General features: G+C 37.0%; 2 protein-coding genes across 2 annotated transcripts; both read left to right on the top strand.

Annotated features, from left to right (window-relative positions):
* The first annotated feature begins 4,568 nt into the window (after nt 1–4,568).
* On the top strand, nt 4,569–7,199 carry LOC144433182 (polycystin-2-like protein 2). Its single transcript, XM_078121490.1, has 4 exons — nt 4,569–4,932; nt 5,628–6,182; nt 6,605–6,724; nt 7,033–7,199. The coding sequence occupies exons 1-4, from the start codon at nt 4,569–4,571 to the stop codon at nt 7,197–7,199; spliced, it is 1,206 nt and encodes a 401-aa protein (XP_077977616.1).
* A 4,003-nt stretch (nt 7,200–11,202) lies between these two features.
* LOC144432564 (CAAX prenyl protease 1 homolog) lies at nt 11,203–18,674 on the top strand. Its single transcript, XM_078120806.1, has 9 exons — nt 11,203–11,345; nt 11,967–12,200; nt 12,985–13,101; nt 13,986–14,138; nt 14,634–14,775; nt 15,029–15,196; nt 15,823–16,001; nt 16,395–16,538; nt 17,231–18,674. The coding sequence occupies exons 1-9, from the start codon at nt 11,259–11,261 to the stop codon at nt 17,456–17,458; spliced, it is 1,452 nt and encodes a 483-aa protein (XP_077976932.1). The 5' UTR covers nt 11,203–11,258; the 3' UTR covers nt 17,459–18,674.
* The last annotated feature ends 998 nt before the right edge of the window (nt 18,675–19,672 follow it).

Raw genomic sequence — 19,672 nt, 5'->3', positions numbered from 1 at the left:
ACGAGTATTTTCTGGCTTATCGAATAACATAAAGTATACCCCCTCAAGCATAATTTATAAAAAAACAATCGGGGAAGATAATGGTGATTGGGAAAATATATCGACCACCACAGAACCAGTGACGTAGACACGGGTTGTCGAGATCTCAGACTACTATGATTATAGTGATCTTAGTCATATAGTGGTGAGTTGTGACGTAGAACAACCAGCAGGGTATATAAAATCCATATTTTCTGTTCTAAGACAAAACCTTGACTTCATCGTGGCATAAATTGTATTTATACCATATGAGAGCCAAGTTGAACGCGTTCGAACAAAATATATGAGATTTATACCCCTGGTTGTTCATGTCACGTCAAAACACCTTCCACGTTATTCGTTCTGCGCCGCTAGAAATAAAAGTCAAATCGTTAAAAGTCGCAATTAGTCTTCCGAATTTTAATATAAATTATACTGAGTACATGTACAGGTGTAATTATATGATTAACTTAAAATCTGAAATAGAAGTAAGTAAGCGTAACATACAATGTGATTTAAAGGTTTGTCACTTCTCCTCGTCGACATTAAAGTGACAATGTCATAGGACACTCGTATTTTCAGCGATTAAAGTAAGAAAAAATGTCATGGAACATTAAATATCTAAGTATTGGTTGACTTGCTTGGATTGCCTTTACATGCATTGTTGACACCGATGGTCCACCAAGGAAGGTTGCGTCGTTTGATGTGGTCCTCATTTGGGTAATACGGCCCATGTACGGTTACTGTTCACCAACTCTGTTTGATACAACCACGAAGAAAAATATAAGAAACTGCAACATCGCAATTTCTTGCTACATTTAAAAAAAAACTATTTATAAACATACTACAAATAGACACAGACAAGCGGGCGCCAATGCTTTGATGTGTCTTGGGGCACCTTTTTTCATTTCATTTAGAGAAAATGTCACACAAAAAAACTGCATTTATTCAATCTTGATAGCATGTACAGTTTCTTATTGGTTTCTGCTCGTATCAAACAGCGAGTAAACGGTAACTCGAAACGGCTGTATATTGCAGGGTTCTTTCGAAGAGTAAATACACCGTGTAGAACTCAGTAATCTAAAATTTGTTAAGAAGGCGTATTTATAAATTATCATTGTAAAACAATGCGTTCTTTTTTAATAGGTATTATTTCATATGCGAGAACTGGCTGTCACTCACCGAAGGTGATTGTAAAATAGCGAGATCCCTAGGAGTGTCTGTCACCGAAGCTGCCGTTAAATTCAAGACACTGTTCGGAAGGAAAAGCCTTGAGGGGCTGACAGATGAACACATTTGGTTCTCAATGTTTCAACGCCCTACGAAGAGTACGTTCACACGTGTACAACGTTTGACTTGCAGTTTGTCAATTCTCTTCTCATATCTACTTGTCAATGCCATGTTTTACCGATCATCAGAGGGGGAAATCGATCGAGGATCGTTTGCCATTGGTCCCATTACGATATCTCTTAGACAGATCTATATCGGCGTGATGAGTGCGTTTTTTCTTCTACCGTTTTCCTTGCTTATAGTTGCAATATTTCGGCACTCTAAGCAAAGAAACAAAGTGACTGGCACACGGAAAGACTCGCCCTCAGAGCAGAACAAGGTAGAAGGGAAGTCGGACAGCGCAGCACCTGTAGATGAGAGTAATACGATGAAGCAAAAACAGAAATGCGGTTTGCCGTGGTGGTTCGTCTATGTTGGTTGGGTGTATGCTATTCTGAGCACACTAGCCTGTGCCTTCTTCGTTATCCTATACAGTCTACAATGGGGATCATCCAAGTCACAGGCATGGTTGGTATCGTGCGTTACATCACTGCTGCAATCAATATTCCTAATTGAACCTGGAAAGGTAAAAATTCCATATGTAGCCCTCTTTGATAAAGGTCCACATAGTATGGATTCGATAGCGTGCCTTTCAAAACTGATTAAACTAGAACTCGTGTTTGTTTGTTTGTTTGTTTGTTTGTTTGTTTGCTTGTTTCTTTGCTTGCTTCCTTTTTTGACTTATGTTTTGTGTGTGGTTGTGTTTGTATTTGTGTTGTTTACCTCTGTATCTAAGGTATAGTATATAATTAGTTTATTGGCCTACTGTCACTTCTTGTTATTTCACTTTGACCGTCATATACAGAAAGTGTCATAAAATCTCGCGTTTGCCAAATTTTCCACAGTAACACTTTCATTTAGATTATGAGCCCAACATTGCATCGTTTTGGGCCATTTAAAGTGGTTTGGCACTGAGTGAATTATAAAATCTTGTATAAACACAACATCTTATTTTATATGTTGCTAGGGCTACTCAAAGATGCAGATTTAAGTCTAGAAAGTTCAAGACTGAATAATACTGCAGAAAGGCAACTTTCAATTAACTGTGATTGACACAAACTTACAAAATATCGTTGTTCAATGTGGTAGATTAAACCAGCGGGTGACAGTGGCATGGGTGAAAACTCTGAGGTGATAGTGTTTCCTTGGTTGTGCGGATACACCCACTTTAATTGTACTCAAGATAATGTAAATCCCGGCAAGTTAGCAATAAGGTTGACGTGTCATGAAATGTTGCATCGGGAGGTCACATACTAACAGCTTTAACTCTCTCCTTTAATTGTCAATATAACTATAAACTCTGTCAACACAGTTCATTTAAATTAAATGTTTGCTTTCTTGAATGAATTCAGAAAATTGACTCCTTGGCTGCGCCTAAAACTTGCTATCGGAGACACCACCACGCATGCTGTAAGTGTAATTATATCAACGCCCTGTAATGACGTATATGTACACACATTACACGTTACATTTAAAAATTGATTGTGATCTCTATCACTGCAAAACTTACATTTACAGATTATTCTGCTATCAATGGTGTTCGCATTTGTTGGTTTGGTGAAAAAGAAGACGTTGCAGAGTCTTGATATTATTGATGATGATCCACCGTCAGAACAAAAGGATAAAAAAACAGAACCAGAACCGCCTAAAACACAAGGACCAGGTACGACAAAAATATGTATGCCCAGTTACTAGGGGAACACCACTCCAGTAAATAAATTTAAAGACATTCTCATGAACTATGGGTTCTGGAGAATTATGTATCGTTGTTTTACATCACCTACATTCCATGCGATTTCAGAGAAACTTCAAGTTGAAGTTATCCCCATTTGGGGATCTTTGCTGTGGGCCATAATGCCTCATGAGAGTCAGCAGAAATGTTTACGCAATGGTTGACCAATGAATGTCCATGACCCTCGCCTTTGTTTCATTGTGCTCATTTGGTTTGGGTACCTATGTAGCAGAGTATCAAAATACTATGTTCCCTTTAACAGGTGACCCCACGGGGGCCGATACTTCAGTTGTCGTAGAGGGCGAGTTGGACGAGGCCCAGGTCGAAGTCAGTCGACTCAGACTGGTCAAGGAAAGCAAGATGTGCTCTATACTGAATGGCGTAGGAGTGTATACGTTATTTATCATTGCAATAATGGTTCTAAGTAGTAATGTGACGGAGCCACATTCACACTACCTGGTAAAAGCTGTGAAAGACAGTTTCAATATGAAATCGATTCCCCACAAGGTAAGGTCTGTCTGCTTCCTTTGTTTTTTAATGAGCTTTTATAAATTTATACCAAAAAAAACTTGGCACAAAATGCAGGTTCATAGCAGAAAGTTCTAAACAGATGTGTATTTTTTTCTCTGTTTTATTGGTATTCAATAATTAGTTATTGGGTTCTTTTGACTGTATTTCCACGAATGCATTAATAAATAAATTCTCGTACACTGTTCTATTTTTCAACGAGAAGAATGAAGATGTCTTGAAATGGTTCCAAGATGCACTGGTTCCCACGTTGTACACCATGCGATTGTATAACGGCAAGTTGGCCAATCTGTCAACGATATTCGGCGATGGCTTGAATTACCGTATTGGCAGTCCAAGATTACGTCAACAGCGATATCGTAAAAGTATGTACACTTTACACAGTCATTTTTCTAGTGTCATGTACGTTCCTATTGATGAGATATTGGAAAAACTCATAGTTGTCGCCACAATTTGGTGTGGTGGTGGTGGTGGCGGTGGCGGCAGCGGTGGTGGTGTTTTTTTATGCAGCTGTTTACGTTTCCATGGTTTCTGTGTTTTAAATCTAAAACTCCAAACACAAGCTTTCATATATTATTAATATACAAATATTTTACCGTTTGCAGGTGAATGCCTAACAACCGTTGAAAGGGGTTCCGCCAAAGAGATTGCCTGTAAAACTGATACAGACGGCAGTTATTACAGTGACCAACCAAAGCCTGTACCTGTAGTAGAGATAGGGTATGAAACAGATAGAAATGGTGGTGTTCGCCGGCGTTCTGTACCCGTGTCTATAACTCCCAACACTTCAGACTATTGGAATGAGCATCTTGTAGAACACGAATACACTATCCGCGGTGTACATGACAGTTACAACAGTCGTGGTCTTGTAGCCAATTTAGGGAGAAGCAGAGAATCGGCCATACGTGTTACTGATAAGTTACTGAATACTGAATGGATTGATAGGTTTACACAAGTAATGATGTTTGAGATGACACTGTATAATCCTGCGTACAGTATGTTCAGCAGTGTTGTTATCATCTTTGAATTTCCTCTACAAGGTGGCATAGACACGACGATAAACATCCAGGTTTTGAGACTGCTTCAGAATATGACTTTTGATCAAATCGATTTCCTTCTCTTCATCTGCTGGGGCGTACTCCTCATTGTTACCATCGTAAAGGCGGTGTCTGTCGTCAAGGCCATCGTTCGACAGAAAGTCACGTATTTGAAGGATTTCTGGAATTGGTTAGAGTTTGGTATAGTTGTATGTTCTATCATTACCTTCATTATGGCCATCACGTGCGAAGTGATCTCAAGCCAAGACTTGTTACAATACTCGGCAGGTAAATTGGTTTATTTTTTTAAAAAGTAAATCACATAGCATTTCTCGGTGAGCTATTACAACTCAATGAATAATTTAATTACAGGCTGTTTCTCAGTGAACTGTAGCAAGTCCATGATGATCCAATCACAGACTTCGTTTCTTAGTGAACTGCTCTAATCTCACGAATAACCCAATCATAGACCTCTTTTCTGAGTGAAGTGTTACATCTCAATGAATGATCCAATCATATTCTTCATTTCTCAGACATGTTACAACTCCATGGATGATCCAATCAAAGTTTTCGTTTCTCGATGAACTCTTCAAACCCTATAAATGAACCAGTCCGTATTACTTTGAACATTTTGAAATGTTTTTCACTGTACAGACAGCGTCACTTTTACAACGGGATTTATGCATTGCCACGTAATTTTGACGTCATCGCGGCTAAATGCACGTAATTATGACGTCATTCGCCGCTAATCCATTTGGGCATAGAGACCTTACACGAAAGGGTCGTGTGGGGTCTATGATTTGGATTTTGATGTCAGAATTTTACCAATCAGTTCTTGAAGCATGTTTTAAATATCCCAAACCCAACAAATCGACCTTCCTAACCTAACTTTAGAGAAATATATTGAAAAATTATTAACTATTATCTCTGCAAATGAAATTCCTATGAAATTCTATGCAAGTTTTATTTTGATTATATTCCAGAAAAACACATCCAGATACGTCACATAACAGAGCTGTACAAGATATATAGCACAGCATTGTCACTCGTCGTCTTCATGTCCATCTTACGATATATTCAGCTATTAAGATTCAACAAACGACTACTCCTGCTGTCCACAACCTTGAAGTTCGCCTGGCTCAACATGAAGGGATTCTTCTGGGTCTATCTCATAGTGACGCTAGCCTTCGCTCACATGGGCAATATAGCAATGGGAAAAATCATCGAAGCATTTAGCACCATGGAGTCTTCGCTAAGCTACTTGTTAACAATTTCCGTTGGAAGCAGTCGTTACTTTGATGCCATTACTGTGTTAATGCCTAGATTTGGAGAAATGTTTCTCATGGTTTACACGTTCTTTATGATAACTGTGATTCTCAATATATTCATAGCTATTATCACAGAGGCTTATGAATCTGCGAAGGATTACTTGGAGCAGCAACAAAATCAATTTGAGATGGTCGAGTATATGAAACAACGTTTTAAAGATACAGCGTATATGCAGTTTGGTGTTGACCTAGCGGTATTGTCAACTAAAGGTTAGTACACGTATTTAGGTTTTTTAAACTTACATTGGTCTGTACATGTGAGAGAGAGAGAGAGAGAGAGAGAGAGAGAGAGAGAGAGAGAGAGAGAGAGAGAGAGAGACAGACAGACAGACAGACAGACAGACAGACAGACAGACAGACAGACAGACAGACAGACAGACAGACAGACAGACAGACAGACTATGGTAATGATGGTGGTGGTGGTGGTGGTGGTGGTGGTGGTGATGATGATGATGATGATGATGATGATGATGACGACGACGACGACGACGACGACGACGACGACAACAACAACAACGGTGACGGTAGAGGTAATTGTTTTCATGGTTATTACATTATGTTATTGTTCTTGCTACTGCTGAAACCATAACAATGAACACTTTTAAAGCACATTTTTCTCTTTTGCGATACAGAAGAAAATTGTGATGAAGAACCACAACCTGGCCAACAGGGGGAGGAAGACATTTACGACAAACTGACGAAATCAGTTGCAAGATTGACACTGAGAGTGCATAAGCACTACCAAGAACTAGGTAAGTGTCTTCATCTGCAGCCCGCTTCAAGTTATCTTTCACCGACTCTGTTTGATAGAACCTCGCAAAAACCAAGAAACTGCAACATTGTAATTTCACGAACACACACATGCACCCCTTTCATACACGTTCGCACTCTCATGCACTCACTTTCTTCCTCTTCTATATCTTGTTGTTCCTCCCTGTCTGTCTCTCTGCACCTGTCCTGCCCCGTCTCTGTCTCTGTATGTCCCTCTTTCTCTAAATACAGCAGTTATAGCATCTAACCCCAAGTGAACATTAACATAATAATTGTGTGAACATTACAGATAAGGAAACCATCGAGGATATAAAACAAGAGAAAATAAAGAAGCTGAAGCGAAAATTGAAGAAAAAGCATCGCCGCAAATATAAGTACATCAGTTCAAGTTGTCCTAATCTACATTATACACCAGACAGCAGCCAACCAACACGTGACTTCGCAGAATGGGTCTAAAGAGATTGAATATCGATCTTTTGCAGTCAGCGGACAGACGACTTGATAATGAGGAAGTTCATGGAAAACACCCTCGCAAGCTAGAGGGTTTTTTTTCCGCGCTGACGCACCTCCAGGCTTGCATCGATGTGTTGAGATTACACACTGGGGAGCGCATACCATTGCCGCCGCAAAGAGGACTGTGGTTTTACGACGTGGAGTTGCACGACCTTTTTTTTATTTTACAGTGGCGACGGGTTCGTTGTCATTACTCTCTCATTGAATTAATGGCATTCTTGTCATGATGAGAGCTGGTGATATTCGGCCTTCGTGGGCTTCTTGAATTGAGGAAACGTTTTGTAGCATGAACTTGATTATGCAAAAAGCTCGTTACAACCCATCAAGGTGACGAAATCAAGAAAAGAATTTTTTTTAAATATTTTAACAAAAACATAGAAAGAACTGACATGTTTCCTCAAGGAAAATTATCTTTACTTCAAGAATGTGTATATACAGGATAACTTTGTAAATTTAATCAGTTAAAAAGTATGATAAACTTATTTAACCGTGATTATAAAGAAAAAAAAAAACGTCAGTATGTACATTTAGGCCTAAAAAATAATTGTTTGGTTCCGGTTAACCGACCCCACCTAGTTTTTCACCACCGACCCTAAACTTTTGTTTACATATTCAAGAAAAAATACTAAAATCACGAAAATTGTGAAGTCTTGCAAGAAATATTGGATGTGAAAACTGACATCAACTTAAAAAGATAATATAAAACTGTTCTTCCAACCTGTAATGGCTGTACATCAGATGAGAAGAAATCAATAACAAAGAGACCATATGGAAAAGAACAGAAAACATATCTACCTGAACTAGACACTCACGCAAGAAAAAAAAATAAATATAAAAAATGAAATAAAAATTCTACATACCCCACTTATTCTAAAATTGAGCGTAATCGGAACCACACTTTTTTTTTCTGGGCCTTACATTAAAAAACAATAAAAAGAGAGTTTAAAAAAACAAAAAAAAGTCAGTTTATGAAGTGTATATATTGTAATATATTTGTGTATCACCTTACCCCTACAACAATCTAGGGTAAACTCTCAGACCTAAGTTAAAAAAAATATTGAAAGAAATATTGGGAAAGTCTGGGTATTATTTTAGATTTCATTTGATTTCAAATCAAAATGTTGAATTTATAAATTGATCGAGAATTTAATGTGCCAAAAATTTACGGGAGACAACATTTTTGTTCTGAAGTTAATATAATTAACATACCGCCAAATGTGTTGAAAATGACGGAGTGTACATTTTTGAACAATGTTCTATATTTTGGACACACTATCCCGTTTTCAAATAAAAATTAAAGTTCCTGCACATACGAAATGTAAATAAAAAAGTGTTTGTTTACGTGTCCAGGATTATATCTTGGTGTACCTTAATTTTTTCGGAATCTCATGATATTACAAATTTAATTTGATGTGACATTTTGCAAAATGATATGATACATCTGCGTAAAATTATACTATCAGTGTTTTTGATTGTGTGTATGAGAGTGAGAGTGAGAGAGAGAAAGAAAGAAAGAATAAAAAGAGCGAGAGAGGAGGGAGGGAGGGATGGAGAGAGACTGGCTGACTGCCTGACTGACAAACGGACGGACAGACAGATAGACAGACAGACAGACAGACAGACAGACAGACAGACAGACAGACATACAACGAGACAAAACAGACATTCACCGCCTTTGAACTTCTACATTAGTTTCGGTCGATTGATTGATTGATTGATTGATTGATTGATTGATTGATTGATTGATTGATTGATTGATTGATTGATTGATTGACTGATTGATTGAGATTACATAGTGTATATGTAGTTAAGTGGTTTATTTGTAACATTCCTCTGATCAGTAATGTATAATATAATTATATTGTAAAATGATTTTTACATTCCAAAGTATTAAACATTTCATGATGGAAGTTTACTATTCGTATTTATGATCTCGGCCAGGGTAATTTTCGATTTTCTAGATTTACTGTGACAATATTTGACGAGTTTTTGTACACGTAATTTTGGTGTGTAATATGCATGATTTGACTTGCTAGTTTGTTAAAAGATAATTCTGTGTCCATGGTTGGCATGAAAAACCTTCGGCGATGATCAAACACATAGATGTATTGAACACAGATTCGTAAATTTGTATATTCGTATACTGTATATCAACTCAGAAGATCGGATGCTAAACCTTTGGGTTTATTTTATTACAACAACAACAACAACAACAACAACAACAACAACAACAACAACAACAACAGTTCAATACTTTCTCTGCATTATAAGATACCGTACGACAATCAGTGTTGGTAACAAAACAAATACAAGACTCTCCACGTATGTCACTGTATCAGAGGTTGAGCGCCACCACCGGCGGGTATTTTACAGTCTACATTTATACAGTACTCGGTTACACATGATATTACTACATTATTCAACATTTGTGCATTTGACCTAGATGTGAATTTCTTCTATCGAATTGGTTTATGAATATATGTTGGGTTTATTTATTATATGTCTTACAAATGTGTGAAATAAATTACATTAAATGCATATTATGGGATTCCTTGTCTTTGATAATTATGGTAATGGATGTAGGCGATGACTTTTATTTAGTGGTGACTTACAAGGTATGGCATGTATTATAAGCATGTAGTTTTGATTAGTAAGACGACGAGATATTAAGTTCATCGAAACTGGCCACACAATGCTAAGGTTTTATATAGGTAAACACACAGAGATAGCAACGATTGATTTCTGTGTGTGATAGTGTTTGATTGTGCAGTCTGCGTGGTCACTAAGTTGGTTGATAGCTGTTTCTTTGTTTGTTTGTTTGTTTGTTTGTTTGTTTGTTTGTTTGTTTGTTTGTTTGTTTGTAAAACCATGTGCAGTCTAACATGTGGTTATTGTAAAAATAGCAGTGTCTATATGCTACTACTATTTACATAATTAACCAAATACAGAGCAGACACATTGGAAACAATAATTATATTATAATGGACTGTTTGTGGCCACTGAACTCAGCACGACATCCAATCTAAACTGCACGCGCATAGTGAATCCGCTGTAAGGCACAGACAATGTACGTTATGTCTTCTCGGTTAGTTTCCTACCAAACCGTCATAACATTTCTAGTATATTATTTATACTAAAAGACATCAGCAAAATCTCTAAAACACTGTTCTGTTCATAGGCAGACGTTCCTTTAGATCACGACCGTCAAAGCATTGCCAGACTTTTTTCAATTCATGTCGAAGGGCGCCAAATTACTGAAGATTTGGTGCCAAACACATATATACTGCTAGAAAATATGCGTTCCGAGAACTTCCTATACGCCTCTAGGTGAACCGGACACGTATCGGATATTCTCGGAAACCAGAGCTGTTATTTCTTCCACGACACTGCCTTTTTGGTGGTGCGTCTTGGACGGTGTCGTAAAAGAAGCTGTGGTTTACGACGATGGTATCCGAGTTCTCGGAGCGTATATTTCCATGGTGCATGTACCCGATTTGTTGCTTGGAAGATTTAATTGACTGAGTACGAGTGAGTCTAAATGGGTATGTATGTCCGCATCGGATCCTGCATACAGGCCCGGGCTTCAAGATGCATGGTCATTATTCCTCCCGACCCCAACATTAATGTATATTTATATATATATTTAGTCATCCAACATATATTTCATCTTTATTTTCTAAATTTGTGGTTTTCTTCCGTCCATACATTCATTTCTTCTTTGTTTTCCATCCGTTTGTTCACGGTGCCCACTGGTTCTACAGAAAGAGCTATCGAAACGTGTATCCCTGGTGTATGTACAACCATGTACAACCCTCCACTGCACTGTCTATGGTACAACAAGCATAAAAACAAGAGAATTTACATCATTTACCACAATAGCGCACTTTATTAATCGCTGGAAAGGGAAGCAGAAAACAAACTAACGGTGTACGCTGCTGAAGTTTTACGCAAATTTCGCACAGTAATTCCCTATTTTCATAGCCTTAGCCTCAAAACGGGAGAATGTTGGAGACGATAGACATCCTTTGGGCGGTGCTATGTTTCTTCTGGATCGTGTACTCATGGGAAACGTACTTAGCGTACAGACAGGTATAGTCTCACATATTGACATACGGTATTTTTGTTGACGAAGCATGTGGCTCAACAACACAATAGAGATTGATACGAAAAGTCAAGCAGGGGCGGATGGGCACGAGCTTACCCGACAGTAGCACTGCAGTCTGTTATGACAGCTACATGGTCTGACAGATATTGAGTGTTGTAATTGGCACAATGAAATGTTTGTAGATAAAATCCCTTTAGCTAGTTAGTCTGAAGAGCCATTGTTTACGGTACGCGACTGGATGTCATGTCCGGTCTTTTACCCTAGACATTCCCGGGTACAGACACTTGACGCGGACAACGCACGATATATTATATGAGAAATAAAATTAACAAAAAATAAAGAGTAGGTGCATTTTCTCTCTCTTTTTTTTGTCAAATTTATTTCTCTTAGCTGTTCTGCGTCAAGTGGCCGTGCCCCAGTGTCAGTTGGGAACCGATTTCCGGGTCCCTTGTTCATATATCATGTGACATATTGTATATGTACATAATTTATGATTCACATGTGTACGTACCCTATGCTATCATATCTGTTAAGAAATGGGAGGAAAATACTGTTGGTAATATTTATACTTTACGCAAGATGTTTTCACCGTTTTGGACATACAGCGCCTCATTTACAGGTCAGTGACAAAAGTACCAGATGCCGTCGTCTCAATCCTAGATGAAGAGACATTTACTAAAGCCAGACTTTATCAACTAGATAAGAGTAATTTTGCATTTTGGTCAGGCATGTACTCCCAGTGTGAAATGACAGTCATTCTACTGTGTGGTGGAATTCCATATGTATGGGCTGCAGCTGGTAGAACCAATGGTTTACTGGGCTATGGACAAGAATATGAGGTAAATACATGTTTTGTGTATTTTTAATAATCAAGGATGTAGGTAAGGGTTGGTAGCAGCGTGCCCTCTAAGCCAATTTGACGTGCCACTGATGCACACAATTTCTAGTGATGCACCAAGATTTGCTTTTCCCCTATCTCTTACTATGTGGTGACTGGCTATCATTAGAAGGCACACTGGTTGGTTGGTGGCCAGCAAAAACAACCAGCTACTTAACTAGTCAGTGGCTTGCTGGCTTCTTTTTCAGGTACATGTATTTGTGTTTACAAATTCTTTCTTTCAACCAGTATTATCAATTGTTAGGCAGATTCATTGGTCCCCCTCCAAGGTTTTACTGACTAGGCCTAAAAAAACATAATTGTTTGGTTCTGGTTACCTGACCCCACCTAGCTTTTCACTGCCAACCCTAAACTTTTTTTTAGGTATTTGAGAAAAAAATAATAAAATCACAAAAATTGTGAAGTTTCACGTGAAATAGTGAATGCGGAAACTGACATCAAGTTAAAAAGACAATATAAAACTATTCTTCCAATCTGTAATGGCTGTACATCAGATAGGAAGAACTAAACATCACAGAGACCATTTGGAAAACAATGGTAAACCTGAACTAAACACTCACACACAAAAAATGTATAAGAAAATAAAATAAAAAATCTACCTTCCCCACCTATTCTAAAATGGAGCGTAATCGGAACCATACAATTTTTTTTGAGGCCTTAGGATGATGTTGGTATTGAATCTCAGCAATTGATGCTCATCCATTTTTTTCCATATTTATTTTCAGATAATGCAATCTCTACAGTTTGTATTCCTGTGTATGATATACAGTTCTATCACTGGCATTCCATGGAGTATATATAGCACATTTGTCATTGAACAGAAACATGGATTTAACAAACAGGTAATAAGGAATAAAACAGTGAAATAGTTCTTTGATAAAATCATTACAAACACTTCATCACGTCTGTGCGGTAAGGTCGTATCTGCCTATACAATTGCATAGCAGATATGTCCTTTCTGCACTGATGCGATGACTTATTCTGACCTTCAAGTTCAAAAGTCAATATTTGTGTCTGCAATAAATGTACCTTTGAGGAGTTTTTTACTCGCTCAGTGTGTGAGGGCGCTGTTCATTTGAATTAAATTCCTAATATTATATGCAAATTAAGTACCCATCTTTGAGAGTGATGTCAGCTGCAAGGGTATAGACGTGAGGCCTGATACAAAGTGGTGATTTGTTGCTTGGTAAGGGCTTTGCAAGTTAGTTTGAACTCTTGTTGTTGCCATGGAAATTCCTGTGCTGTTTTTCTGGTATCAGGTGTCGACCTTTATAAATCACAAATCTTGATATCGTCACACAAGTGTATTTGGTTTAAAAGTTCATTCAATTACTGCCATTACAGAAAGAGCATGATGTTTTGATAAGATTTCAAATTCAGTGAGGTTGGATAAGGTTTCATGTTAAGATAAATACAAGAAAGATAGCAATGCTTGACCCCTGACTGTAAGATTAAACATTGTTGCTAGTGTAACTGAACTTGATATCTCATCTAATCCAAAGTGCATGCTCATCCTATAAAGGCTGTAAAGTATCTATTTCTGTAGGGCAGTCCCAAGTTAGAGACACAACTTCAAAATCTTGTAGATTGTATTGAAATGACCCAAGACTCGCGGTCTTCTTGTGACATAAAACAGAATATCGTGATATTTTCAGTGAGGAAGTTTATAATATTTGTCACAAGAAACTGTTCTTCTAATCACTCTGCTTTCATTTGTTGTTTTCAGTCACTAGGTTTCTACTTGAAAGATCAGTTAAAGAAGTTTGTTATCACCTTGGTGATATCGCTACCCATCACTGCTATTCTGATCTACATCATCAAAGTGGGTGGTGATTATTTCTTCATCTATGCCTGGTTATTCACCTTCCTTACCTCATTGGTAAGTACGTACTCAGTTACTATGTTTTCTTACGTCATTGTAACAATTACAATGTATGTCAGACTCATGTCGCCATGTTTCCTGGTACCTCATGGTAAGTATATACCCAGTCACCATGTTGTTCACCATCCGTACCTCATTGGTAAGTTTGTACACATAATTCAAATATAATGAGGAAAGCTAATGTCAGTATAAATGTGAAGGTGTCGTGAAACCATCCAGACTGTTGTGGGAGGTGAGCTGATGGTATTAGACCTTTCACTCTTACTAATAGTTTGTCTCTAGAGGGCACTAACCATATGAAAGGTCTCTTTTATTTTCCATTTCAGCAGTTGTTAATCAATGTATGCAGACTATATATTATTCGATAAGTTTACACTACTACCTGATGATGAACTGTTATTCTAATGATTTGACCTCTCACCCTTCTACACATTCTTATCACTAGAGGGCGCTAGCTAAATTAAAGGTCACTATTATTTTCCATTTCAACAGTTATTGATCACAGTGTATGCCGACTATATAGCTCCATTATTTGATAAGTTTACTCCACTACCCGATGGTGAACTGAGAACAAAGATAGAGGAACTAGCTGCCAGTATTGACTTCCCACTCTTCAAACTCTTCGTTGTAGAAGGTGAGAGTTTCATGTAACAATGTACAAATATCACGATAACAGCTTTTCATGGTTCAATTCTGGTAGCAAAACCAGAAGTTATTTTTTCCTGTGTGTGACTTTTCAATGTTTCCCCATTGACAAGCCTTGTGACACTGTTATGTTTGCTTGTTTGGCCCCCTAAAAGGTCAATCTTCAGTCCTGCTATCAGTATAGGCTACTGTCAAACTCAAACCAGTAAGTGATTGTGTTATGGCTGTGTCTTTTTGTACAGGATCAAGAAGATCGTCACACAGCAATGCCTACTTCTATGGATTCTTTAAAAATAAACGTATTGTACTGTTTGATACACTTCTGGAAGACTATAAACCACAGAGTCAAAGAGAACAGGAGCGTGACACAGCAGAAGCTGAGGAGAATGCAACTGGGGTAGGTGTCTCACATATATGGATGAGCATTCGCATGCATATGCACACATTGACAATTACCTGCACGTATAAAGCTAACATCCAAGCACACACACAAATGCACACATATCATACAGTGATAATGAATGATTAACAAGTATGGACCTCTAAAATAGAAAACTGGTGGTCCACATGAATCACTAACTATACATAAATTTCAACCATGTATACATACATACATGCATACATACATACATACATACATACATACATACATACATACATACATACATACATACATACATACATACCAATTTGATGTGCCACTGATGCACACAATTTCTTGTTCCCCTATCTCTTACTATGTGGTGATCCACAAGACATGCCAATTTCTCTCAGTTTGACTCACAACAAAATTTGGCTACCATTAGAGGACACACTGTACATACATACACATGACACACATACATAAATAAATAAATACACTTGTACACAAATACACTCATATAGTCATATGTAGATACACACATACACACACACATATTTATACATTTTTCTGCACTTATACAGAAATGCATACTCTTGTATTAGTTTAGTAGTTAACTACTCATAAACATGAAACACATCAAACGATACATTGAACTGCACATTTCTCTTAAACAGGATGCTGATGAGAGTGGCGATCAGCCTGAAGTAGAGAAGAAAGATGAGGAGAAAGAGAAGACTGAGAAAGACAGGAAACCACTGGGATGTAATAATGATGAAGTGTTGGCTGTGTTAGCCCATGAACTGGGACATTGGAAACTAAGTCATAACTTAAAGAATTTGGTGATAGGACAGGTATGAAGTGTTATATGTGTTAGTTCATGAATTAAGACATTGGAAACCGAGTCATAACTTTTTGTTTGAATGCGTTCACCTTGACTTTTGCAAGCATGATAAAGATGCAATTTATCCGCTGCTCAATTAAACTCTGCTCTTGACACATCTTTTGATGGGGTCTGTACTACAGTAATCTTTATGAGAAAGGTATTTCATATCAAATATTCAAACTAAAAAAAAACTTTATTTCTATAGTTTTATTACTAACATCTGATAATCATATGGATACACGTACATGAACTAACCGTTTTAGAAATCATTCCGTCATCCATACCCATAGCACTTACTTTCTCTGTATCCAGAGATGATGTTCCTCCAAACATATTATCTATTTTGTTCTGTATCTTTCAGATCAACACTTTCCTGTGTTTCTTCCTCTTTGCCTTACTGATTGTTCGTACAGAGTTATTTGAAGCCTTTGGATTCGCCGATTCTCAGCCAACCCTCATTGGTCTTATGATAATATTCCAGTTTATATTCTCACCATACAATGAGGTAGGTTGTCCGACAATTTTAGTCTGTTCCTGGTGACACTAATTTTTATGGCCCCATGTATTAATTTTGTGGAATAAGGCTGTATTGGGAAGAGCCCGTAAGCAATACTAACAAGGTCCACAAAACCCATACATGTATCTATGCCGTAACAATTTTATCATGCATCATGTAACTTCATTTAAATTCCTTAGCCACATAAATTGATTATGAAACATCATTTTATGTACAAAAGATGTTGAGAAAAAATCTAAAGTAATATCACTGATGAAAAGGCTAACCACTATTTAGTACTTGCCATATTTGAGCAAAGTGTGTCAGGGCACGATACAGGAAATCATTGCACAGGTTCTATGCACATCCTCTCCATTGAATTAAATTGAAAGCGATACAGGGTATATTAATTGTAAGTATCACACCTAGTATGTATGACTTAGTCATGTTCAGACTTTGGCTTTAAAGGCCCATGATTTAATCCTAGGTTTTTGCATTAGATTTATCCTATCATTTGAGACATAGTGATTCAATGGGATCATTCTTTTTATCCAGGACTAACTTTTCCTAGAGCTCTATCAGACAGCTGTTTTCTTTAACTTTGATGTGGCAATAATGAATTTTGTCATGAAGTGAAGCCTGCCCTCTATAATTTAATCACATAAACTAATTTTGTTTTTGTTTTTATTTCTGCTACTTAGTTGCTGTCGTTCTTGATGACCATGCTGAGCAGAAGCTTTGAATTCCAAGCAGACAACTTTGCCAAACTGATGAGAAAGGGTGATGCATTACGGTCAGCACTGATCAAACTGAACAAAGACAACTTGGGTTTTCCAGTGACAGACTGGCTTTATTCAGCATGGCACTACTCACACCCTCCACTTCTTGAAAGACTTAGAGCCTTGGACAAAGCTGACAAGATGGATTGATTTTAAAAAAAAAAGTACACTAAGATGTTATGAGTTAGTGACCAGACACATTGCAACCTGGATTCCTATGCTGTGGACCTTCCTTTCTCAAATTGATGTCCTTAACTTAAGCCATTATCATATTTCACAAATACCAGTAATAATCAAAGGACTTAAAAAATATTACCACTGTATATCGCAAACATGAAATGTTGATTAAAGTAGTGAATTATAGCATGGTTGATTAGTTACACATTAATGATACATCAGGAAATATACAACTACTGAATTGGCACATTTCAGAATTACGTCATATTAAATACAACTGCTAACAGTCAAGTAAAACATTTGCATGATTTTCCACAATCATTTATAGCATCCATTTCAAGTGTAAAATTACACTGCTTCAATTTCTTTAATCAGCTGAGTATGTTGTGTTTCTCAATTAAACCAATCTGTAAACAATGTTAGCAATGCAAAGCAAGTAAATAGTCAATGACTAGAGTGTAAACAATGTTAGCAGTACAAAGTAAGTAAATAGTCATTGACTAGAATGTAAACATAGATGCCATAAAACCATGGCTATGGCAGCTGTCATTCACTGTAATCAATCTGCTGTTCATTAGCAGAAAGAAAACACTATTTACAAATTGACTAAAATAGAAACGTCATATACTAGGCTTATAATTAAAGCAATTGAAAGACTATACTTTAACACTTGATATGAATGCTACAATAAATGAGTGTGACAAATACAGAAAGTGCTTTAATACAGTGTTAAGGGGGTATTTTGTAAAAAAAAAATCTGGTTGTCAAGAAGTATACTTACTTTCCAGTCAGTTGGACTTTACATAAACCTACATAATGTACTTCTGTGTTTTTATGACTATATTTAATTTCCACTTGTACTTAGAATTCAGTAAAGATCAAAGATACCTAATTAATGTCTGTGTACCCTATATGTCGCAATTATTTTAATATAAATTACTTCTTTTGTATGTTCTCTTGTATTGCTTTGCTTGCCTTTATGCGTATAAGTGTGATTGCAGTTTTGTTTCATTATCATCTGTATTATTTTAAAAGTGTATTGAAGCAAACAACTAACAAATTCCCACTTCCTTGGTATCAATTTTAACAACAAATTTATTAGATGCATGTGTAACATGTATGCTATTGCGTACTTGACAATAAAACACAAAATATTACAGCTGCATTAGCTACAACTGGATCATTTTTTAAAACTGTTTTGTAAGATATAATGACTTACTCATAATGTCATACACCCTGAACAGTATGGAATCACCTTTTGGTAAAGTTAAACTTATGTGTGTAGCTGTACACATAATATAGTGCATTGAAATCAATCAAATTGATTTCGAAGACGCTATCATGATTCCAACCTATTACTGAACTACTTGTGGATGAAATAGACCTAAAGTTGACAAGTACAATGTCTAATTATTGGTATTTTAACAATTTTCAGTTAATATATTTTTGGTTGTTGTCTGATCGAAGAAATAATATTCTAGTTACAGCTAGTGCAGCTTAAATGTAATGGTAGACTTCAAATTAAGAAATTGTGGTCAAACCTGACAATTTATTGTAATTCAGTTTTAAGTTGTTCATATAGTTTTGTACAATTTACTGCAGTTAATATCAAGGACTATGACGTTTTATATTGTATTACCTGAGTACAATATTGTGCAGTATTTCTATATACACAATGCAATGCTGCAACTACATGTATTACGAGCTGATGTTTTGTATTCTGCAGTAGGCAACAGCATAGAATGAGTGCAGCTGATGATATTGACTGCATCCATTTTGTACTGAAGTACATTTGATGCAGTTGATTTCTTATTCTGCAGTTCGCTATATGCACAATACAATGCTGCAGCTGATATTAACTGGTGTTTTGTATACTGCAGTAAGTTGCAGCACAGAATGGTGCAGCCGATTGTATTGACTGTACATATTTTGTGTACTGCAGTGCATTTGATGCTGTTTATTTGATACTTTGAACTTCATATTCTGCAAGTACACAAGCTGCAGCCGGTATTGACATATGTTTTGTATTCTGCGGTAGGTTGCCGTGCAGAATGGTGCAGCTGATTATGTATATTGACTGCACGCATTTTGTGTACTGCAGTGCATTTGATGCAGTTTATTTTGATGCTGTGCTCATATTCTGCAGTATGTTATATGTAATATACAATGCTGCAGTTGATATTAACT

This window comes from Glandiceps talaboti, chromosome 3 (assembly GCF_964340395.1).
Source record: "Glandiceps talaboti chromosome 3, keGlaTala1.1, whole genome shotgun sequence".
Classification (NCBI taxonomy): domain Eukaryota; kingdom Metazoa; phylum Hemichordata; class Enteropneusta; family Spengelidae; genus Glandiceps; species Glandiceps talaboti.
This window is presented reverse-complemented; position numbering and strand designations above follow the sequence as displayed.

Excerpts from the sequence above, each read along its gene's own strand:
- LOC144433182 (XM_078121490.1), top strand. The coding sequence starts at position 4,569 with ATGTTTGAGATGACACTGTATAATCCTGCGTACAGTATGTTCAGCAGT. Across the intron at positions 4,933-5,627 it reads CTTGTTACAATACTCGGCAG|AAAAACACATCCAGATACGT; the intron begins GTAAATTGGTTT and ends ATTATATTCCAG. Across the intron at positions 6,725-7,032 it reads TAAGCACTACCAAGAACTAG|ATAAGGAAACCATCGAGGAT; the intron begins GTAAGTGTCTTC and ends TGAACATTACAG.
- LOC144432564 (XM_078120806.1), top strand. The coding sequence starts at position 11,259 with ATGTTGGAGACGATAGACATCCTTTGGGCGGTGCTATGTTTCTTCTGG. Across the intron at positions 14,139-14,633 it reads TCACCTTCCTTACCTCATTG|TTATTGATCACAGTGTATGC; the intron begins GTAAGTACGTAC and ends CCATTTCAACAG. Across the intron at positions 16,002-16,394 it reads AGAATTTGGTGATAGGACAG|ATCAACACTTTCCTGTGTTT; the intron begins GTATGAAGTGTT and ends TGTATCTTTCAG.